Here is a 24569-nt window from a genome sequence, read left to right as displayed (position 1 = left end):
TCCCCGTTGTCGAGCAGGGATCTGATGTCGTCTGTGGCTGCGATGAGGGCGGTCTCGGTGCTGTGGTTGGCACGGAAGCCGGACTGCGAGTGGTCGAGGGATCCGTTTGTCTCGAGGAAGGCGGCCAGCTGACTGTTGACGGTCTTCTCGATGACCTTGGCAGGAAAAGGGAGGAGCGAGATGGGACAGTAGTTCTTGAGATCGGTGGGGTCCGCTGTAGGTTTCTTCAGGAGGGCGCTGAGCTCGGCGTGCTTCCAGCTCTCCGGGAAGGTGGCGGTGTTGAAGGAGGTGCTGATGATGTCCCGGAGTTGGGGTGCGATGATGGAGTCGGCCTTGTTGAAGACGTGGTGGGGGCAGGGGTCGATAGGTGATCCGGAGTGGATGGTGTTCATCACGCGGGTGGTGTCTTTGGTGCTGACCGGAGTCCAGGCGCAGAGGGTGGTGGTGGGGGGCGTTGGCTCAGTGGTAGGGTGCGTGGTCTGTGCGTCGAATCTGTTGTGTATGTTGGCGATCTTGCTGTGGAAAAACAAGGGGAGGGAGTTGCAGAGGTCTTGCGAAGGGGTGATGTCGTTGTTTCCGGCGCTGGGGTTGGAGAGCTCTTTGACGATGTTGAAGAGTTCCTTGCTGTTGTGGGCGTTGTTGTCCAGTCATTCCTTGAACGCTGTCTTCTTGGTGGTGCGGATCAGCTGGTGGTGTATGCGGGTGGCGTGCTTGAGGGCAGTCAAGTTGTCTGTGGTCTGGTTGTTGCTCCAGGCTTTCTCGAGGGTGCGGCAGTTCTTCTTGGAGCTCTTGAGTTCATCGGTGAACCAGGAGGCTTTCTTGCTGCTGGGTCTGCTGGGATGGGTCTTCAGTGGTGCGAGGTAGTCGGCGCAGGTGGTGATCCACTGTGTGAGGTTGCTGGCTGCTTCATTGGGGTCCGTTGGGCTGGCGGGGGGGTTCTGGCTGAGGCAGGTGGTGAGCTGGTCGTCGGTGATCTTGTTCCAGCTCCTGCGGGGAGCCTGTTGCGGGTGGTGGTGGGTCGTGGTTCTTTTGAAGCTGAAGTTGTCGCAGCTGTGGTCTGTCCAGTGAAGTCCGGTGGAGTGGCTGAAGGAGATGTGCTTTCTGGAGGAGAAGACGGGATCAAGCGTGTGGCCGGCGTAGTGGGTGGGGGTGTTCACCAGTTGTTTGAGTCCGAGGTTGGCGAGGTTGTCCAGCAGGGTGGTGGTGTTGGTGTCGTTGTTGTTCTCCAGGTGGAAGTTGAAGTCCCCTAGGAGGATGTAGTCGGCGGAGGGGAGGGCGTGTGGGCTGATGAAGTCTGCTATGTCTTCGCTGAATTGTGTGCGTGGTCCTGCAACACAGTAGGCATCAGCAGAAAACATTGGCCACAGGGAGCCATCTTGGCAGCTTCATTGGTTTGTAGAAAGTGTAGCCCTAGTTGGAAACAACAGAGAACTGTAAGGCAAGTAGGAAACGATTGAGGGACGTGACAATAACAGAGTACGACAAGACAGGGGCAGATTTACAAGCCCCGTATGACACATTTGCGCCGCTGTTGCGTCACTTTTGTGACGCAGCGGCGGCGCAAAGCCAGCGCCATGCTGCGGGGTATTTACAACGTGACGCATCTGGGGAGATGCGTCACGTTGTAAAGCCCTGTGCCACATGTGGGCGTTCCGGCACAGGAGGGGGGGCGTTCCGGTGCAGGAACGCCTCCTAAAAGTGGCTGAGTGAAATCTACAAGATTTCACTCAGTCACTTTTGCGGCCATGCTGCGTCAAAACCCTGCGCCTTGAAGCAGGCGTAAGGATTGACGCAGCATGTTAGGCATAGGGGCACCCCGAGCCTTGCTGGAGCTGCGTCGCACTTGCGACGCAACTCTAGCAATGCGTTACCTTTACGGCAGCAGATGCGTCACACATCTGTCTATTCTTGCCCCATGGTGTGCCACGCCGCGGAGTCTGCATTGACGCACAACAACTGGCGCATCCTTGCTGATATGGAGGGATGCGCCAGTTATTGTAAATCTGCCCCAGAGAGTTATAGCAGGGTCCCCCTTCCATTAAGGCCGAGAGTATTGATGAGGCTCTGAAGACAGATGGGTCTACCTCTTAGCACACAGTCCCATCATCACCATATTCTCTAAGGCTACCTCTTAGCACGCAGTCCCTTCATCACCATATTGTCTAAGGCTACCTCTTAGGACAATGTCCCCTCATCACCATATATACTCTAAGGTAACCTCTTAGCATACAGTCCCCTGAGCATTATATATACTATAATTCTACCTCTTAACATACATTCCTTTGATCGCCATATATATAGGCTAATGCTAGCTCTTAGCACACTGCCCTGATCACATACATACTCTATGGCTATCTCTTAGGACACAGTCCTCGGATCACCATATATACTCTAATGCTACCTCTACGCACACTATCCCAGTTGGGGCCGGTATCAGAGGAGAGGGGCGGGGCGAGGGGGGTACCAACGACAATAGCAAAACAGAACTTACCTGCCACCTGCCGCCAGCCGCATCACCGGTCTTTTGCTCCTCTCATGGCTCCACTGATGGCAAAGGTTCCCAACATCCCCTGCAGCCAAATCTAAAGCTGCTCTCATGCATGAGAACAGTTGCCGGATTGGCCTGAGCACCGAGGATTTGCGCTCCCAGGGAGATTGGGACACTGTGCTTTGCTGTCTCCAACCCTGCAACGCAGCTTGGTTGGAGAGAGATTCAGTGCTCATGAGGGTGAGGGCGGCCTGAGACGGCCGGCCAAACTGTCACGCACTGATAGCAGTGCCCACTACTCCCCTTCGGTGCCTATCATCCCCCTAGCCCCGCCCCCAAGACTCGGACTGGAAACAAAATAAAACAATATTAAACCAGGATTTATTATCATCTTTTTATTTATTGTTTTTTAACGCTGCTGGCAGGGGGAGCACACTCCTCCACCATAGCGGGGTAGCCGCCAATGCACTGTCCCGTGATCACCACATATACTCTAATTCTACCTCTTAACACACAGTCCCCTCGTCACCACATATACTGTTATGCTACCTCTTAGCACACAGTCCCCTCGTCACCACATAAACTCTAATTCTACCTCTTAGCACACTGTCCACTGCTCAATGCATATACTCTTATGCTACCTCTTAGCACACAGTCCTCATGTCCCCATATAAACTCTAATTCTACCTCTTAACACACAGTCCCCTCGTCACCACATATACTGTTATGCTACCTCTTAGCACACAGTCCCCTCATCACCACATATACTCTAATTCTACCTCTTAGCACACAGTCCCCTCATCACCACATATACTCTTATGCTACCTCTTAGCACACAGTCCCCTCGTCACCACATAAACTCTAATTCTACCTCTTAGCACTCAGTCTCCCCGACACCACATATACTCTAATTCTACCTCTTAGCACACTGTCCCCTGCTGACCACATATACCCGTATGTTACCTCTTAGCACACAGTCCCCTAATCACCACAAATACTCTAATTCTACCTCTTAGCACACAGTCCCTTGATGACCACATATACTCTAATTCTACCTCTTAGTACACAGTCCCCTCGTCACCACAAATACTCTAATTCAACCTCTTAGCACACTCACACATATACTCTTATGCTACCTCTTAGCACACAGTTCCCTCGTCACCACAAATACTCTGATTCTACCTCTTAGTACACAGTACCCTCGCACCACAAATATTCTAATTCTACCTCTTAGCACACAGTCCCCTGATCACCACATATACTCTAATTCTAGCTCTTAGTACACAGTCCCCACGTCACCACAAATACTCTAATTCTAGCTCTTAGTACACAGTCCCCACGTCACCACAAATACTCTAATTCTACCTCTTAGCACACTGTCCCCACGTCACCACATATACTCTTATGCTACCTCTAAGCACACAGTCCCCATGTCACCATATGTACTCTAATTCTACCGCTTAGCACACTGTCCCCTGCTCACCACATTTAATCTTATGCTACCTCTTAGCACACAGTCCCCTGATCACTACATATACTCTAATTCTACCTCTTAGCACACTGTCCCCTGATCACCACGTATACTCTTATGCTACCTCTTAGCACACAGTTCCCTTGTCACCACATATACTCTAATTCTACCTCTTAGTACACAGTCCCCTCGTCACCACATATAGTCTTATGCTACCTCTAAGCACACAGTCCCCATGTCACCATATGTACTCTAATTCTACCTATTAGCACGCTGTCCCCAGTTCACCACATATGCTCTTATGCTACCTCTTAGCACACTGTCCCCTGATCACCACGTATACTCTTATGCTACCTCTTAGCACACAGTTCCCTTGTCACCACATATACTCTAAGTCTACCTCTTAGCACACTGTCCTCTGATCACCACATATACTCTGACAATAAAAAGTAATTCCTGTTTTGAGGTTTCTTGTATTTGCTAAACATTGGTTTCCCTTTAACGCACTTTCCTAATCACGGCTCGGGATGAGAATTCTGTCACCACCAGTGTTTCTGACTGTTACAGACACAAAAGTGACTTAAGATGTTGCTAATGGGTCACCACGGGGCTGATTTAAAAGCCACTGTCCCCATCCCGCTTTTACCTGCCTTGTAGCAATGTGTGGACTAGAACTTTTAACTTCCTTCTTTATAGGATGCAACACCATCACACTTCCTTTTCTGAAATCATACTTACGTAATCTATTCTAACACAAATACCATTTTCTTTTGAAGAAAGAAGCTATTTTAAAAACCGACGATTGTTAAATTCCTGGATTAAATCTTGTGCTTCGGTTTGCCCAGTCAACCTCTGATGGGAAGTTCTACTCGTGTTTTCCCACGTTTACAGTATCAAGCTGGTTGCAAATTCTTTCTAAACTTCTGTTTATACAACAGTCTCATTTGCCTATGTGCTGACAGTCTGAAAGTTATCTACGGCAGTATGCTGGAATCTAATTCATTTTTTTAAAGTTTTGAGTGACGTCAGAAAATGAGAAGTGCTTAAATACCTGCGATTGGATTACGGAGGTATCCCCTTGGAGAAATTATTTCACCCAGGTAAATATGATTTCTTTCCTTGTATTGCATCTGTATTTGTGCCACCCAGACATTACTACTAGTGAGTGCAGAAATGCTGAAAGCAATTCCTTTGTATTAATCATCACATTTTACTACTCTGTGCATAATGCGTTCATCTAAGTTAGGCTATGTGGTGAACATTAGTGAATAGTAGCATTGTCTTCCTAAATTGTTGTAGTTTTCGTTAATTATTTTATTATCATTTCTCGATCATCGTAATTATAATATACTAAATTGAATGAAATATCTTTACAGGTGCATCCCTTTTAAATAATAATTATGGTAAGTTTATGTGTTTTTTCCCTGCTTGCTAATAATTTCTTAGTGGCTTTGGCATTTGTTCTTTTTAACGTACAGATATATTTTTAGAGTATTACACTGCTAATGTGAAAAAGTACATGTTAAGATGGTTTAAAGACAATTTAAAGGTTTATTTCTGTATATAGCTATGAGTGAGAGTTGCAAGGGAGTGAGTCTAGAAAGAGGGGTCTGCTAAGAGCTGTCTTTGTACGATATTTGCTAATTTGGTGCAGGTTCACAGATATGTTGAACAGTTCTGTTCAGTGCTGCCTCTGAAAATTATACCTTTGAAATAAATAAGGAACACCATTTCCTTTTTTACTTGATCATATCATTAGTGTTGACTATTTTTGTTTAGTATTAGAAGGTAGTATAACCTAAGCTTAAAGAAATTTAAGTAAACTCGAAAATGTGTGCATTCTGCAGGCCGACATAAAAAGAAAAAGGTGTGACGACCTGGAGTTTTGCATCTTGAGACTGGATTAAAACACACGTTTTGTAGAACTACTTGCAATGCAACTGTGCATGTCAGTCAAATAGTTCTTGTATAAGGGTTCTTCCTACAAAGGACTGTTCCATTGGCTAGAAGTTTGTCTCTCTAGTGGTAGCTGACAAATGTCTGACTCTACAAACATTTTCTAAATTATTGAATCAGCAGCACACCGATCGCGATACCTCGACTCGGTCCAAAGAAATGGTGAATGTAATAGCATGTTCTGAGATGTACAATTTCTGAACATGACCTCCAACACTTCTTAAAAGATAGGTAGAACCATTGAATGGCTACAAGTTGAAAGAACGTCTATGCAGAGAGCGTTGTGGGTTTCTATATGCACTGTGAGGGAAATAAATATGCACATATTCTAACACATATTCTAACAGAATATACTAACAGCTCCTTAGATTATTTCCTCTCAACAAAACAACAGCGACATTTGGTACATGCCTGAAAAAACTCAGAAATGTTAATACGGATCTTTCCCCCATACCCATTCAACACTTTGTTTCTTGCAGGCAGACTTACGTACAAACCCCTATTTACAAGAACTACTAGCTGTTCTGCTGGGGTGAAGCAGGAGAGGTTGCACATTTTCAGTGACAGAAACATGTGCGAAACTTTCCTGGTGGGAATTCACATTGAAATTCGGGGTGGTAATTGCCTTTCTCTGTCTATTTTAACACCCCTTGGCCGGCTACGGGTAACAATTGAGTTGATTCCGGTTATTTCTTATAAAGGGCTGTCTCTCTGTTGGTACATGCTGTGTAATGTTAGTTGAATTGTGATTTGTATCTAACAAGTATATTTTTTAGTTTTTCTTTTTTAAATGTCTTTACGTACATGATCTACCTATCCAAAAGTAATATTCAACATCCATTATGAGCGATTAGTAAGTGGTCATATGTTGTTTCTACCACGGATTATACATTCGCTAGTAAACAATGTAACGACCAACAGCTTTGTACAAAATAAAAAATGTGACAGTTTCATATGCTATTTGTGAGGTTTGCCACTCAACATTTTTATTATTTTTTTAAATCTTTATTTAGTGAATTTTCCCAAGTAGAGCACAGAAAAGAGAAAACAATACGGCAAGACATTCAGCATTATATTAGCAAAACATGATCAAGACTTGACCCAGTTATACGGAGGAATTATACGACAAGCTCGTAGGAATAGCAATTGACAAGCATTGAATAATAAAAGGATAAACAATAATAAGGAGAGCATAAGGGGAGGTGGACTCAGGCCTATGTATTGGTGTCTTGACTAGTGTGACATAATGAGGATGCAGCAGCAGGTGATTGAGGGGCTGAATCCGGGGGGAGGGGTCTGGATCTAGGGATAATAAGTAGGATTGGAGTGACTGCCAAATTTCTTTAGGTGAGGCAGAGGGGAGTTGTAGCAGTCGGACGTATTGTGTGACACCAGCGAAGAACAATCTCTCTTTTCGCTAATAATAAAGCGATGGCAGTGAAGCTACAGAGGTTCTTTGGTATGGACGAGACGTTGCCCAGAAGTACCAAGACTGGGGAGGGGTCTTGGACCAGCGAGGTCATCTGAGAGTGAGTACCAAACACTGCGGACTAGTATGTAGCAATGACAGGGCAGGTTATATGTGGGAACTCTGTCCCCGGGGGATGGCACTTAGGGCAGAGGGTGACCTGGATGGGTCGAAGCTGGAAAGCGACACTCCAAACTTTAACAATGAACCTCCAAAAGCTGTAAAAAGAATACATAGCTTATTCAATTTTCTTTTCAAATATGTTTGGTGGAGAATAAACATTGCCTACAGTTGATTCCATGGTATAACTTACTAAATATAGTATGGTCATTTTCTATGATTCCTTTACAACTGTGTTATGTAACAAGGGCAATGCGTAAGAAGAGCTGGTGGAACCAGATTTCCAGTGGCTTTTCTCTTTCATAAAGTCATAAGTGTATTGTGGCCACCATTGAAGAGGGTTGTTTGTTGACCGGCATTGTGTGTGAGTAAGAGCTTATAGTTTTTCTTGTATTTTTCCAAGGTTTTTCTGCTATTTCCTTATTCATAATACCCAAGGGCCAGGTTCGAAATGTTGTCACTTTGTGTGCAGTGATCTAAAGTGTAATAGCATCTAGTTTTTTTTTTTTCATATGCAACGCATTTTTCAAACGTGCAATATATTGCTTCAGCGTATGATGAAAAGAACATAAAAAATACTAAGGTGAATGGCCTTAGTAGAACCCAAAATGAAAACATTCACAAGAAGCATTTCTCGTGTGATTCTTGATCATGACGTATATGCTGTCAGTCCAGTATTCTTTGCTAGTGTTGGCCACTGTGGTGTGGAAAGGGGCGGGTTCAACAGAATATGGTTCTACAGCATTACGTCTGCCACTTAGAGAAAACACTTAAACCGAGACGCCCATTATGATCCTGCTCAGAAAGCTGTGATTGGTTAGACAACTGATAATGTCAAAAATATTTTTTAATATTTATTGCATTTCTAAATCAATTGATGGGCAGCTCTGTATGCTTTTCTTCAGGCTGATAAATGCTTCACTTGAACTCGTTTAAGAGTGCACTGAATATCGAGCAATTGACTTTGATTCCTAAATCTTACATGTTATAAAGGTGAAATTGACCCATATGTCAGCAGTGCTCTGATTACTCATCAAGCACCATGTTCCTTTCACCATTGCTTAATTTCTTTACATAGTGCTAAAGTCATGCGCAAAGTGTGTTGAGCGTCAGTTGGCCAGAAGGCCGGGAATTGCAAAAGTGACATCACGCAACCTGTGAAATCACGAGGCTGACCCCTTGTTGCAACCTGCAAGGCTCAGTAGGCACTTATTTAATGCTAAAGGGGCCTCTTGAAGCCCTGTTTGCACTATATTCCTGCTTTCATGGTGGCTGATACTAAGGAGGATATTTACAACAGCATGGAGATGCGTGGTGTTAAGCAAACATTGCTAACCGCACACTTCTCCATTCTGAAAATGCAGGAATGTGCCATATTCACAAGAATGCGGCACACCCCTGCGCTTCTTCTAGCGCTGGCGCTGAGTTCAGCTACCTAGCACAAACGCAGGCACCCTTGCACCATGGTGCAAGGGTGTCTGCTTTAGGGGGAATATTATTTATGTGCAGGAAGGCTCCCCATCCTGCTCATAAACAATCTTTAAATGCCGTTTTGTAACTTCTATGTGTGCTGCTAAATGCACCACACATAGAAGTTGCAAAATGGATTTTTTTAAAAGTGTTTGTTTATGCGCAGGAATGGGGACCTTCCTGCACATAAACTATCATAGGCAATTTGCTGTTTCTATGTGTACTGCACAAGGCAGCACACATGGAAACAGCAAAAACGAGGAGAAATAAAACATTCCTCCTCATTTAGAAAGTTTTCCCTGGTCTTAATTTTGGCTCTCCTCCTATTTACGCTGCCCTTAAAAATATGGAGCAGTGTCAAAATCAATGGATGTTGCGGTGGAACGCCCACCGTAACACCCATTGCACTCCCCTTTCACGCTAAAGACAGCGTGAAAGGATGCCTTATTCACAAGGCAGCGTTAAGCCATGTTAAGTGGCTTAAAGCTGCCTTGTAAATAAGGCGAGGCACCTAGTGCCATTACAACGTCACTGAAAGTAATGTTGTGGTGGTGACAGGGGCTTGTAAATATGCCCCTAAGAGCAAAAGGGCAGCACCAGAGGGGCCAAATGGCAAGTCATTGGTAGCAACAATAACCACAGTTATCCCTAGATCACGTCCAGAGTGCTTTCTACAGTTTTTTGTTTCAGGGCTATGCATTCGTGGGTTGTTAGCAGCATGAGATGGGTTGAAGGCAAGAAGTAGTGTGGGCCAAAGATATTTATCAAAAGGTTTTGCTCCCAGCCTTTTTAGAAATCACAAAGTCTGTCCCATAGTACAGTAAAGCAAAGGTATGTTCTGTAGTCAGTTTCCTTGACTTAAAGTGATCAATTTTATGTCATTAGATGGTCTAAGGGAGTAAATTTTATTTATATGCAAGTCCGGTACATTTCTATCAAAGATGTAAAGAAAATGTGCATTGAAGCAGGCCTTGACTGGGGTCCCACCTGCAGCACCACACCAGCTTCATCATGTTATTCCCCAACCCAGGCCTGAAATTCCCCATCCCAGGCCTGAAAACTTGGAATATCTGGTAACTGGAGTGCAGATACCAGTTGGAAAAAGTTTCTCCCTCTGTATCTCTACATCTAGTTATCAGCCCAATCAGAACGTGGGACTTAATGTAAGCTTTAAAGTTGTTTGGGGAGGCGGCCTAAGAATAAGGCAATATACCATTACAGCCTTTCTTGCTTATTTAAGACAATTTTTGCATCACAGAGTCTTCTAAACCTTTCATTCTCTAGAGCTTTCCAGACCAAGACACAATAGGACAAGCTTTTCAGGACGCCTTCGAAGTTTTACAGCAGCAGCCAAACTTTGGACTTCTCTATCCGCCAGGTAAGGAATTATTATTATTGTGTGAGGTCTGCTGAATTACTTGTTCATAATCCCAAACATGCAATGTATGTTAGTCCATTCGGTGTAAGTAAGTAAGTACATTTATTATTGCTTGGTTAATCAAAACCACTGCAAACATTACACATAATATCTAAAACAACATACTAACACAATACAACTTCAGTTAAAAAACAAGATGTCACAAAATGCACACAATGCACAAACGAAAAAATGCATGCTGACTGAAGCTAAAATACTTGCTGGCGGGATCAGTTCATTAGCCGGGGTATGCAAAGACGCAAAAGTGAATGTGCAAAGTCATCAGGTAGGGAGCAGCGTCAAGTATAAAAAGATAAAGAGCAATGGTGAGGCAGGTCCCCAGTGCCTGCCAGTCCCCTATCAGAGGTAAGTTCTTCGAAAAGAGAACAAGCAGACATATAAGGTGGGGGCTGATTCCCAGTTTGTGTCAATTGCCTGGAGAGTTGATGACCCTGATGATTTTAAGGGGCATTCACGAGATTCGATGCAGCTGGCTCTTTCCTTGACTCCTGGAATCGAAAAAGATATTGCACAGCTTCATAGGCCACAGTAGACTACTGTTCCCTTTCTGCAGGCACACCACCTCTCCTACTCACAATCAACGTTGGTTTTAGCTGTCATTTTCCTTTCTAACTTGTTTAGATATCTCACAAGGTGGCAACTTAGCTGCAAATCCTCCAGGGCAATGCAGGACATGACCGCCTGTCTGCGTGATCAAATTCCTCTTTGAGAAGAACGCCCCACGCTCACCCATTAATTCTTTGCAGATGTACAGTAAATTCTGCATATCTTCTCCCCCTGCTCTGCACAAACGACAGCTGGGCTGGGCTGGGCGGTGTGTCCAGGTCAGTATATGAACTATCAAGGGCAATATGCCAAGACGATGGTGCAGGTACTCCTCTTTGACTGCTTTGGTGAACCCTGTATGGAAGTAGGGTTGCGATGTTGTTGTGACATAGCTCTACAATACAAACCAGCCTGGGCTCTGCCTGCCAATGTTGCCTTATCCTCCATCAATGAGATCTGTTTGATGGTGTTATTTACCAGGTTTTTAAAGCTGGCATGGGTTGCAGGCATTTCCCAAAAGCCCCTTAGGCCCGGTTGTTTTATTGACCCCCAGAGGTAGGCCCTTGCAGGGGAGTTATCCCTGGTTGTCAAGGTTATCCTCCAGAGGTGAGCATTCAAGGTGTTCGGTTGTGCACTCTTGACCTTCAGTTAATGTATGTGCCCCTTCTGGCAAGTGTCTCTTTCTGTAGGCCGAACTCGAGCCGTATCCACACTGATGCAGTGAATTTAGGGAGGCAGAAGATCATTCTATATGAGCCCACCATTATTCCATCCGGAATAGATACCTACGTCTCTGCTCCGCTACTGCTCACTACCATAAGTTTTTAGTACGAGCTTTGCCCGGATCACCTGTAGTAGTGGTGCAAAGCTGGAGCTAACCACGCTCTTCTTCAGATTATTTAGTGTGAGGGCTAGAGAGTGCCTCTCCTTCTCAGGGTTTCTTTCGCGGTGATGAATGATCCATTGCTGTCCATTATCACTCCCAGATACTTATATTCTGCCACTGTCTCCAGATGTTGAGTAGCCAATGTGGGGCCCTTTTGTTTGCTTGATTTAGTACAAGAGTCAGGTTTCTCTAAGTTGATCTTCAACAAGTTCTCAGATGAGTAAGTTTGAGTAGCATCATGCAAGTGCTGGAGCCCAAATGGAGTGTGACTTCTTATTACTAAGTTGTCGGCATAAAGGTGATTTGAAAGTACCAACCCTCCCAGCTTGGGGGCTTGGAAACTGCAGCAGTTCAGTCTTGGTGTAAAATCAACCATAAAGACATTGAATAAAGTGGGGATTAGGACCAGCCGCGGCCGGCAGTGGGAGTAAATGCAGGGCGGTGACGTGGAGAGGGGGAGGGGCAGGGTGGGGGTAGTAATGTATGGATTACGGCGTTTTGCAGGTAAGTAAACATATAAATAAATAAAACGAATTTCGTTGCGCGCACTGCATCGCATTTTGGGATGCAGTGTACTCAACGAAATTCGTTTTATTTATTTAAATGTTTACTTACCTGTAAAACTCCGTAATCCATACATTACTACACCCCACCCTGCCCCTCCTCCTCCCCACGTCACCGCCCTGCATTTACTCCCACTGCCGGCCGCGGCTGATTAGGACACAGCTCTGCTTCACACCTTTGGTGGTTAAAATACATCTAGAAAGGAGGGTACCTGTTCCCAACTTTACTTCTACCCAGGTGTATGTGTGCAACAGGACTAATTGTTTCAGAAAGTGAAATATTTCAGTTCTTCAGTTTGCGTCAGTTTGTCCTGATCTGTATGTCCATTCAGTGACCATTCCTATATGTAACCCCATGCCTCTCCTGGAGGGAAACATCCTTTTCCTCACATGCATTACTCCGCATGCCATTACCCCACATTTTTTACACCGCAGAATCTTTTACAACACAAGGCTTTACACTGCAAACTATTACAATACATTTTCCAAAGTAACTCCCTGCGGAGTTAGAATAGTAAATTGTGTTGTAATGGGGAATGTGTTGTGATGGATTGGGTTGTAAAGCCCAGCGTTGTAAAAGATTTGGTGGTGTAAAAACTGCAGAGTAATGGCAAACGGAGTAAAAGTGTGCGAGGTGAAGTGTCCTATTCGCTCCCAGAGGATGCTATAAAGTTAAACCTCACATTAATGCCTTTGACCACAGTTTTGCTCCTATTGAATGTTTACCTGACTAGAGAACAATACATTGTTTAAGTGTACACAGAACGCAGAATACACAATTTTAAACATTTCATAGTTATGTTCACTAGACCCTCAATGATTATACATTTGGACTTTTCGGGGGGAAATCTGGTGAATTATTCTCCCTGAGGGTTGTCTGTCAGAAAATAAAGTCCATAAAGATTGTCCTACAAAATATTGAAATTTTGAGTCCAGGATATCGACTACCACAGAACTGTATAGGTGAACGCATTTGTATTGATTTACTATTTTTAACTTCTCATTGTTACACCTTAAACACTCACACATATATCTACATCTATTTTTATATAAATACATAAATATATATATAGAAATATATATTACTTGCAAAAACTTTATGAAATTATCACTGGTGTCATAGAAAAATTAATGAGTGAAGTAATATGAGGGAATATTAGCAGTGCATGGCGAGGGCGTACGTTATAGTTAACTTAGGACACAATTTATAGTTACTTCAGATAACTATAACTATAACTGCTACATTTGTATTGTTTTGTGTGTGTGAAATCTGAGCCTAACTATAACATCCCTGTAACCGTTGTTTTTTTTCAGTGAATTTCGAAGGATTTTTAAATTCTATTTTCTAACTATAATGTCCCTGTAACTTTTGTTTTTTTCAGTGAATTGCTATGGTTTTTTAATGCTATTTCCCAACTATAATGTCCCTGTAACCTTTGTTTTTTTTAGTAAATTTCACCAGTTTTTAAAAATATAAATTGTAGTACAATTTGGCCTATAAGTTCAATTTACAAATGTATATTTTCACAAGTTTATAAATACACTTTATTCACAAATTCATTGTTATTATATATTTTAAAAATGAAAAATAAAAATAATAAGTTAAGGTAACTTATGCAGTAGTTCTAAAAATGGAATGCACCAAGTCATTCTTTAAAAAAAATTAATTTTATGGATCCATCGTGAATCCCCAGACAAATCTGCCAGTTACATTACACATATTGAATACTAAAATAACAACACACCTAATACAAACATATGCTATTGCAATGTCTATAAGTGTATCACTGCCTATGTGTTGGTGTGTGAGTGGTTGTGGAGGTGAGTGGCTATATAGGTGTGTGAGTGGGTGTGAAAATGGTTCTGTGAGTGTGTGAGTGTGGGAGTAAGTGTGTGAGTGGGTGTGTGAGTGGCTATATGGGTGTGTGAGTAGGTGTATGAGTGGTTGTGTGTAAGTGGTTAGTAAGTGTGTGAGTAGGTGTGTCAGTGGCTGTGTGGGTATGTGCTTTTGTGGGTCTGTGAGTGGGTATGTGAATGGCTGTATGGGTGTGTGTGTGGTTGTGTGGGTGGGTGAGTGCATATGTGAGTAGGTGTGTGGGGCTGTGAGTGGGTGTATGTGTTTTTTTACATTTTAAATGTTATTTCCCCCTCCCAAGAACTGAAACTCTCAGCACAAGGGCAGCCGCAACTTTCGTCTCAGGTTACGGCCAGTCAATCACAGCATTGCTGTTGGCCTGTGAATCCGCACGATCCACCCGGATCCATGGAGGATCTGTGATGGATCTGTGTTTCTTTAATCTTCTTTTATCTTTTACTTTAATAAGTCCAAAACTACTGAACACATTTACACCAAATACATAGAGGACTCTTTCTGGACCAAGATCTAGCTGTCTGCCAAATCTGGTGTAATGCCGTTCAGCAGTTCAAGCTGTAGTCAGATCCAAAATGCCTATCGGAAATTCCATGGGGAAAACACATTTTGGGGCCCTCCTTTTTTTCTCTACCCCCGCTTGATGGATCACCCCAAAACTTTGCTGACTGCAGCTCAAGTGATTGGCAAACTTGAAAATGTAATCAACATTCATTCAACTGCCTTAGCGTTATTAGCAAAACAAAAAAGCTCTTTTAAAAAAAAACAATCTTTATTCATTTTGTTTTTAAATACCTTATCGATCCACCTCACTCACCCCCACCCTGCCTCAGACATGTAAAACTTTGATACAACAATAAAGAGTGATCAAATGTAATACATTACGTCATTTTAAAATAGAGATAGAGATCCTCCAGACAGTGTATCAATACAGTACAACCCTGGTAAAAAACAGCCAATGTGACACCAATAACATCCTAAAGTGACTTGTGCAAACTACTTCTTATAATATTCTTCACTCAAAAAACCATAGGGGAAAATGAATGCTTATGCTCTCACATATACGGCTTTGGTCTTGAATCCATGTGCTATGGGGATTCCAGATTTTCATACATTTTCGATGCGGGTGACTCCCTTTTCATTAATATATAGCTATTTCCAGACTATACGTTGCTAATAACCTGGCTTACCATTGCTGAAAAACAGGTGCTCTGGGATCCAGCCAGGCGGACGCAATACACATCCTTAAAACCGCCATAGATATAAAAATCAATTCATGTCCTGTCCCTAAAAGATATGCTTCAAAGGTTCCTAACACAATTACATTATTTCAGTATTTAGCACCTCAGATAAAAAATCTGATATATCCTTAATTAATTTTTGCAGAACATTACATTATGCAAAGATATGAACAATATCAGCATTATAGAGTGCAGAGCGTGTGCAAAATGTTGCCTTTCCCGCCCCCCATTTTGTCAGGCGTATAATACAAGAAGAAAAACGTCTTATAAAACTGTGGTTGTAGTGTGGTGGACAATAAAATAGATTGTGATAACTTATGCGCATACAAAAAAGTCCCCTCTGATAACCCCACTTTCAACAGCCACTTTTGGGAGCACTTGTCTAGATCATCCGGTATAACAGCATTTATAAGAGCATATATCTCCCCGATAGAGCTTACTTTATCTTTGACTATTTTTTCAATAGTTTCCACTCTCTTAAATTTGGCCCATCCAGCTCCTTTTCGTAATAGAAAATCTCTGATCTGAAGAAACTTTAAAAAATCCCTCCAACAATCCTTTGTCATCTCTTCAAAAGACCGGAGTCCTGAAGAGGAGAAAAAACAGGCAATCTAAACAATTCCTGCACTGATCCATTTTCTCTTGAAGAAATCTTGAAAAACTCTGGAAGATTGTGATTATTAGATAAGGGTGTATAAAAAGATAATCTGGCAATTCCCAGTTCTCTACGTCTAGCACTCCATACTTGAAAGGCACTAAAAAGAGTTTTAAAGCAAACTTTTTTTTATAGTAACTGTCATGTAGTTGATGCCAGAAACATCCTCCAGCCTCACTCCCCAGCATAAGTTCGAATGGGGGGGGGGGACTTTATCAGTTCGTATGTTATCTGTATTTGTTCTGGGGAGTTCACGACTATAAATCAATGTAGAAGCCCAATGGTATAATTTCAAGTTCAGTTGAGCCAAACCACCCTATCCCTTGGGACAGTAAGAAACCTAAGGGCTCGGTGAGGTCGCGCGTATGCCCATAAAAATTGGTAGAATATGTGTTCCATTGCTTTGAGTCATTGAGACGTGAATTCTAAACAAATGGCCCTAAAGAGATATAGGATTTTTGGGGAAAAGTGCATATTTATTACATTGCACCTACCACCTATAGATAAGTGCAGATTATTTAACTGTGCAAGATCTTTTTTAACGCTCTCCATTAAAGGCTCCATATTATCTTTAACCACATTGTCTAGTCTAGATATACTAATACCCAGATATGTTTCCTTTTCAGCCGTTTATCGATCATCTTGATCTTATCATTAAGGACAACCTGTGTCTTGTCTTGATTCAGCAAAACCAAAGGGGATGCTGGACGGAGGGTTGAACATTGCAAGCACTCACCCCCAGTCAATTGATCTGGGGTTAATCCATCATCATTCTTTAGCTCACTCCGCCACCCCAGTTCAGACATGGCGATATGCAAATCAGTCTGACCCTGTGCCTCTTGGGAACAGTCCAGCCCAAACTGCCAAGCCATGTCTTCCCTGGACCGGAAACATGCATCATGGGACCGGTTTCGGGTTCACAGCCCTTATCAGCCAGGCTAACTTGAATCCAGTGGCAAAGTGAACAAGGGACCCACGTCTGGGCATACCTTGCCAACTTAGGGCGAACAAAGCAAAACCAAAGGGGATGCTGGATGGAGTGTTGAACATTGCAAGCACTCACCCCAGTCAACTGATCTGAGTTTATTTCATCATCATTCTTTGGCTCACTCCGCCACCCCAGTTCAGACATGGCTATATGCAAATCAGTCTGACCCTTTGCCTCATGGGAACAGTCCAGCCCGAACTGTTGATTCAGAGCATATCCAGAGAATTGCCTGAAATGCTCAGCCTCATCTTCGATTACCGTTATGGCAGAGTTGGGTCTGCTGTAACCAGGGCAATATCGTCTGCATAGGCAAGGTCTTAGGTGCGCAGTTCTGCGACCATATTGCTGGTACTTGGCGATTATTTTCCAATCTGCAAATAAAAGGGTCAATAAAAATCACAAATAAAAGAGGGGAGCAGGGGCAACCCTGCCTAGTCAAACGGGAGATTGAAACTTTTTCTGGGAGTACACCATTCACCATTACAGCTGCCGATGGTTCAACATATAACGTTTTGACTGCTTGAATAAAACCGTCCCTAATACCGAGCCTAGATATTGAGGTCCATAGATATTGCCAGGAGACCCAATTGAAAGCGTGTTCTGCATCCAACAGAATAAGAGCCGCAGGGTCTCCTCCAACATTGGTGATATCTCTGGATGGGATTTATTGTGGACCTCCCGGGAACAAACCTGTGTTGGCTTTCCGAGATAACCTTATGGATTATTGGTGCAAGTCGACTGGCCAGCAGTTTTGAATAGATTTTCGAATCACCAGTTATCAAGGTGAGTGGACGGTAAGAGCCCAGTGGTAAAGGGGATTTATTCTTTTTTAAGAAAACCACAAGGGACCATGATCCAGGAGATCGCACACCATTACAAATATGCACAGACAATTAATTTATAATTCCTTATAACTGGCTGGAAAAGGTGATATAAAATTAAGACAGGATACCGTCTGTGCCAGCAGCTTTCCCTCTTGCTAAGCTGTTTATTGTCAGTAATATCTCTGCCTAATGGGGTGGGCTGTCAAGGCTTTCCTGATCTCCTTCGAAAACTTTTACTTGTGGTACCGAATCTAAATATACCTTGATATTACTCTGATCAGTCCCAATATCAGCCGTATATAAGTTTTGATAATACTTCCTAAATGCATCCCTAATTAGATCTGGGTTAGAGACCTGTCCTAGAACAGGATCATTGATTTCTGGAATTAAATTTGAAGTGGTCTGAGGCCTAGTGCGAACTGCCAGATGGTGACCAATCTGTTCACTGAGCTCCTAAACTGTTTCTTTTTGGATTATTGCGTTGCTCATTGCCTTATCGGCCAGTATGTCAGTGAGGGCGGTTTTAGCTATCGCCACCCGTCCCTATACTGTCTCCAAATCCTACCCTCACAAACAGCCCTTACCAACTCCTCCTCCGCCGCACCCAGATTATCCTGTAAAGTCTTCATTGTTTGCTCCTCAAGTTTGTTGAGATTTAGGGAGTACCGCAGTGTTTCCCCCCTTAATACCCACCTTCATGGTGGCCCACACCACCTCGATTGATGTGCTACCCACGTTATCCTCTAAAAACATGAAGATCCGCTGTCTCATATGTGTACAATATTCAACATTTAGCAGCAGTGATCTCTCAAATTTCCAGGGTCTTATGTTTGGCTTAGATAGCTCCAATTTTACATCAACAGAACCAATGGGTTATGACCTGATAGAACCCGTGGTAACTTCTCTATATGGCATTTCGAGCTTAATGAATTAGAGATGAACATATAATCCAGTATAGCATGTGTCATATACGGGTTAGAAAAATAGGTATACCCTGGATCATTTGGCTTTAACGAATGCCAGTAGTCGATCAAACCGTGGGTCTGACACAAATTCCTTCATGCCGGAAACACTTTTGGTTTCTTACCCATATACCCCCATCCTGCCTCCAGAGACCAATCACTAGGTAAGTTAATATTGCAATCCCTGCACAAAATAAGCGGAAAGGGCCAATGGGCAAGTTCACTAGAAATAGTATCCAGCACACTAGGGTCATCACTTTTACATCCATATAGTGTGCATACTGTCTTTTTCTTCCCCGCACCATATTAGCACTGCATAATCGCCCAGTGGCCAAATTTATCAGAGCATGATCGTGTGAATTGAATCGCCCCTCCTTTTGCCAATATCACAACGCCCCGAACCCTGGCACCCTGCGCTGCTGCACTAATCACCCTAAATCTAAGTGTTTTTATTACATGCCGTTGTGACCCTTCAATATGTGCCTCTTGGAGGCAGATAATATTGCCACCAAGCAATTGTATCCTAACCGCTAGCCTCAGCCTTTTCTTGGAGTCATTTAGGCCGCAAATATTAATAGTTGCGACTCTAAGTTTGCCCATGCAAGCTTGTACCATTAACCTGATTCTGGCACCCCATCTCTATACAACAGTTTCACCAACCCAAAGCCCCATTCCTTCCAACTAATGTGACAAATCTGATAAATGTAATATATGTGTAAAAAAAAACGATATTGAGCCTATCCCTTTAATCGGCATCTGAGGATCCCTCCCCCCACCCTTTCCCCACCCCACACCCACCACCATAACCTGGGCAGTCAGGCCCAACTATGAGCCTGTGTGAGGAAATCTGGACCACTCCTCCTCTCCCTACACCCTCTCCTCCCCTTTATTAATGCAACCAACAAATATTGGTCTCACAAAGTTATTAGCAAACCAAAAAAAGCTTTTCCTATGGAAAGTAGTTCCTAACTATAACTACCTACTGACGAACGCCAGTAGGTAGTATACAATATAAAATTGTCAAAATACTTAAATGAAATAAAGAATAGTAAGTGTATACTTACCGATTTATACTAATGCTATTTTTGTACGACAACATTTAAAACACTATATTCTATTACAACTATACCCCCACACTCTCATCCAAAGATGATGATGGTGTAGAGAGTTTCCAGTGCTAAGGGTTGAACGGGCCTTATTGGGCACCAGTTAGACCCCTGGAAGGTTGAGGCAGCAGCAGGCTTTCAGGATCGAGGTGTCCTCAGCCCATCAGCCTGACGCCCGAGGTAGTGTATCACAATTGTATCGTAGGCACATTCATAATTTTCAGCTGAATTGAATGATGCTCCTGCATAAAGTAGAATGTACTCCTTATGTAAGCAATATCTTTTAACCGTTTAAAATAATACTTAAATTATATTCTTGGGAGGGAGAACATGCCAAACCCACATGGAGATTGTTAGACTTACTTTTCTTAGTGCAATATGGAACAGTTATGAAAGGCTGCTTTTAAATACCAGTACTTCCATGTAAGATGCCCTTAAAGCAAGACAGGGGAGAGGAACGCATCGACATTTGGCGTTCTGATAGAGGACAAAAATGCAATAGCATTTCAAGTATTACACCAAATGCAAATGTTCACAAGCAATATAAGAGTCTGAACTGAGACTGGAAATAAATAGCATACATACAAAGGTTGGAAGCATCAGTCTGGGCGAAGAAGTCAGGCATACACTGTCAATAATCAAATCTAGTACCCTGTGTGGACTGTTGAGATTATCTCAGCCAATCAAAATGTTTAGAATGCTGGCACTAACTACTGTTGTTTGGCTATAGGTTTAGTTGTAGGGACATGAAGCAGGTTGAGATAGTGTTTTTTTGTTGCTGTACTGGGTGGCTTCAGGGGATCACATTCTAAAAGCCATATTCCCCCATGTGTTGTCATGCGTTAACAGCTTGCAATTGCTCTTCCCACATTAGTGAAATGTGGACGAACAAGTAACAGAAATTGGCACCCTCTCTAAATGGTGTTATCCGCTGTTAACATCCAGAGCAGACAATAAAAACCACAATGCACATCTGTTCCAACGTATTAAGTAAAAGTGAGAATAAAGGTCATTAGAAGCTCTCACCGATAGAGCCTCAGTCTTTTTAAACTGCGGATAAAAGACCATGACTGAAGCACGTTTGAAAACATAATCATCGATTCAATTGTATGCGTTGCATACTCTGGAAATAAAGAAGTAAAATCATGTCAAGTACTGGTCAGTCCACCATCTGTTGCCTCAGGGATTCATTAGAAATAAAAAACAGCAAATGCTTTAGGAATAACAAGCCTTGTTATATTATTTAGATAGTCACTATCTGGGTCACCTATTGTACTTCCTCCACTTCTGTGCTTCTCTGACTGCTCACCTTCATTTCTCCCTCCCAGAGTTGCGGGTGACTGGAGTGTGAGTAGGTACCAGCGCGGTCTGGCTGTTTATGAGAACCTTTAAATACTATTCTCTAGCAAATCTGTAGGCATTGAAGAGGGTGTGTTTAGTGTAGGCTCTCAATTGACCTAACCAGAAGGCAGTGCTGGGCAGGTGGGTGATACTAGGTTAGGCTGATGTACTTATACTATATGGTGCATTAGTGGATGTGGTTGTGTTGATTTGAGGGTGGTCCTTGCTTATTGAGATGGGGTACTGGGGCCCTGGTGTAAACAACGAAGGGTACACTTTTCCCCAGGGTGAGAACATGCAAAGCAAGTGAACCAAGCAATGGGTGAAGTCCCCAACAATGGAGGAAAAGGAGGGGAATCCTCCCTTTCTGAACTAAAACCCTCACACACCCAGCAAGCTAGGTGCCATGCTTCATCATCTGAGTTTGCTCCTCGTCAGGCTGGCGGTGCAATGCCTGATGGTCACCCATAAAGGGGCTCTTTACTGGGGATCTTTTGTTCCTGCTGTGTGTGCTGTGGGTGTGATGGCCCTAGGGAGAGTGTAGACGTAGGGGGTTGGTGGATTAAAAAAGGTTAGATAATCCACTGGATGAGTTTAATGTTGTGGTCATCTACCTTATTAAAATACGTGAAGAGAGGATGCTCGCTGGTGCAATGATCCAGGAGAGCACGCTCTACTTAGTTTTATTGGTCATTGGTCAACATGTTACATGCTACTTGTTCCCGAGGATAAAGTGCAATTCACCAGGACCTTTAAGGAGTAGCTATCTACACACTGCGGTGGGTGAGGTTCCTACCTACCACATAATACTGAGGGGCAGACAAAGGTTCCTGCCACTTCTTAGTGGGACCCTACTAAGGAGAACAGTTGGCATCTACGGTCTTCTCCCGTGCTGAGCACCTCAAATGTAGGTACCCTGTCCGCTTGATGGACGTCGCCACGACACCTACCCGCACGTTAGGAAAGTCGGAGGGAAGCCGGACCTATTGTACTTCCTCCACTTCTGTGCTTCTCTGACTGCTCACCTTCATTTCTCCCTCCCAGAGTTGCGGGTGACTGGAGTGTGAGTAGGTACCAGCGCCACCTGGCTGTTTATGAGAACCTTTAAATACTATTCTCTAGTGAATCTGGAGGCATTGAAGAGGGCATGTTTAGGGTAGGCTCTCAATTGACGTAACCTGAAGGCAGTGCTGGGCAGGTGGGTGATACTAGGTTAGGCTGATGTACTTATACTATATGGTGCAGTAGTGGACGTGGTTGTGTTGATTTGAGGGTGGTCTTTGCTTATTGAGATGTGGTGCTGGGGCCCTGGTGGTAATGGTGCAACGTGGTCAGGTGGTAATGTTTTCCTGGAGAGGTGATGGGTCCATGGTAGTAGTTTTTTAGGTCTTGCCTAGCGAACGCAGTGCATGCGCTGCTTTGCCTTGGCGAGCCTCTATTGTCATGGCTTTGGTGCGCGAAGGGAGACACAACATTTGCACACCTGGACAATCGATGTGCACGTGTACGGCTCCCTTCGCGCTTTCACTTTCCCGGACAACACTGAGCATGGCGCCTGCTTCAGGGACACCGCGCTTGTTGCTTGCCTGGTGCAGTTTGTCCGAGGTTTCCTAGAAGTCTTCATATTCGTCGTCCGCAGGCTGTGTAGCTCAGAGGTAATCCGAGATAGGATAAACATAGTAGTCTGTCCGGCTCATGCTCGCTTTCCCAAGATCAACGGAGCTCTCCTCGGACACCAACTTGCTCCCATGTGCTTGCTCCCAGAGACACGCAGAGTTCCGCCCCGGTCGGCATCAAAGTTGGTCTCAAAAGGGGACACAAGGCAGCAAAAACACCATCAGCGATTCTGCGGGAAGGGAAACCTCAAAGCAGCGCACGCGCACCCCCACGTAAAGCTTCTTGTGACGGGATTAAAAACTTCCTCGGAGAGCTTCAGTTCCAGTGGGACTGACCACTCGTATAATTGAAACATCAGCTGATTTGTATGTAAATGCATTCACGAGGGGTGTAACCTTCCTGTAACCTGACTTGTTTTACACCCACAGTCCAGGCATTCAACAGCGAGCTGTGTCCCAAATTTAGGAACAGGGGTGTGTGTTTTCATACAAGTTCCAATTTCAGAATCAAAACAATTGTAACAGAGTTGGCGCTTGCAGATTGAACTATTGTAAAGGTTTTGGGTCTGCTGTCTGTCCACACTGCGACCTCCACCCACAGGTCACAGGAAGGAGAACAGGGAGAAGAAGTGTTTACTATAAGGCACAGGTGGGTTTAGGTCACAGAGAACAGTCTGCCTCAGGGCATTTGCCATTTCACCCTCTCTCTTCATATAAAATTCACGTATTATCAACAAAAACATGTTTAGAATGGGGGGTGTACACCCGTTGATAGACATGCGGGTGTATTCAAAAGGAGCGCTGGCCTGAACAGGTGTTGCAGCGGCTATGTGATTGATTGAGTGTGGTCAAATGAAACGCCCAAAGTCAACAGGGCAACGCATGGAAGCTGATTTACACATAGACTTACCCTTGGGATATCGGGGGACAGCGAGAGCGCAAAACTTGAAAGGGAAGCACCTTGATACATACATTGTAAACCTCCCGCCACACACACAAACACTCTTTAGATTATCAGTAACACACCTTGACGACAGGACAGGACGGATTTCAATGTATAAGTGGCGGTCTCGGAGATAATCTGTATATTTTCGGGAAAACTGCATATCAAAATGTTCATGTAATTATGCACCTTGGCTCACGTCAAGGTAGTTTAGACATTCGTTTCAATTGATTCACAGTGGCCAGAGAATGTTCTCTGCAATGGAATGTGTTCCCTGGTACTCCACAGTTGAAACTCTATTTGTTATTTATGATACCGTGACCACAAGCATCTGGTCATTATTAAGACTGTGATAATTGATTCTGAATTGTCTAAATGTCCAGATTAAGACCGCTGTCTGTAGGCATTTCGCCGAAACAATGATGCTGATGTGGCACATTAGTAAAAATCTTGCAGTCAGTGTAGTTTAGTATTTTCTCTCTCTAGGCTGATTGTGCTTTTTTATAATACATATGGGTGGCTGTTAATGGATAAAGAAGGTGTGAGTGGCTGTAAAAAGGTGAATAATGGATTTATATCTATGGCCCACTCAAAATATTTTGAAAAGACCATTGAGC

The 24569-nt window shown here is 43.6% G+C and overlaps 1 protein-coding gene across 2 annotated transcripts in view; it reads left to right on the top strand.

Annotated features, from left to right (window-relative positions):
- Positions 1 to 24569, top strand: part of SPIC (Spi-C transcription factor) — a 68783-nt gene that overhangs the window by 2527 nt on the left and 41687 nt on the right. The window contains exons 2-4 of one of the 2 annotated variants that reach the window (XM_078655844.1): positions 4973 to 5059; positions 5336 to 5362; positions 10258 to 10351. In XM_078655844.1, the coding sequence (XP_078511970.1) occupies positions 5360 to 5362; positions 10258 to 10351 (97 nt within the window). In that variant the 5' untranslated portion in view covers positions 4973 to 5059; positions 5336 to 5359. The remainder of the gene's footprint in view (positions 1 to 4972; positions 5060 to 5335; positions 5363 to 10257; positions 10352 to 24569) is intronic. The other variant, XM_078655853.1, reaches the window with a different exon arrangement.

This window comes from Lissotriton helveticus, chromosome 1_1 (assembly GCF_964261635.1).
Source record: "Lissotriton helveticus chromosome 1_1, aLisHel1.1, whole genome shotgun sequence".
Classification (NCBI taxonomy): Eukaryota; Metazoa; Chordata; class Amphibia; order Caudata; family Salamandridae; genus Lissotriton; species Lissotriton helveticus.
This window is presented reverse-complemented; position numbering and strand designations above follow the sequence as displayed.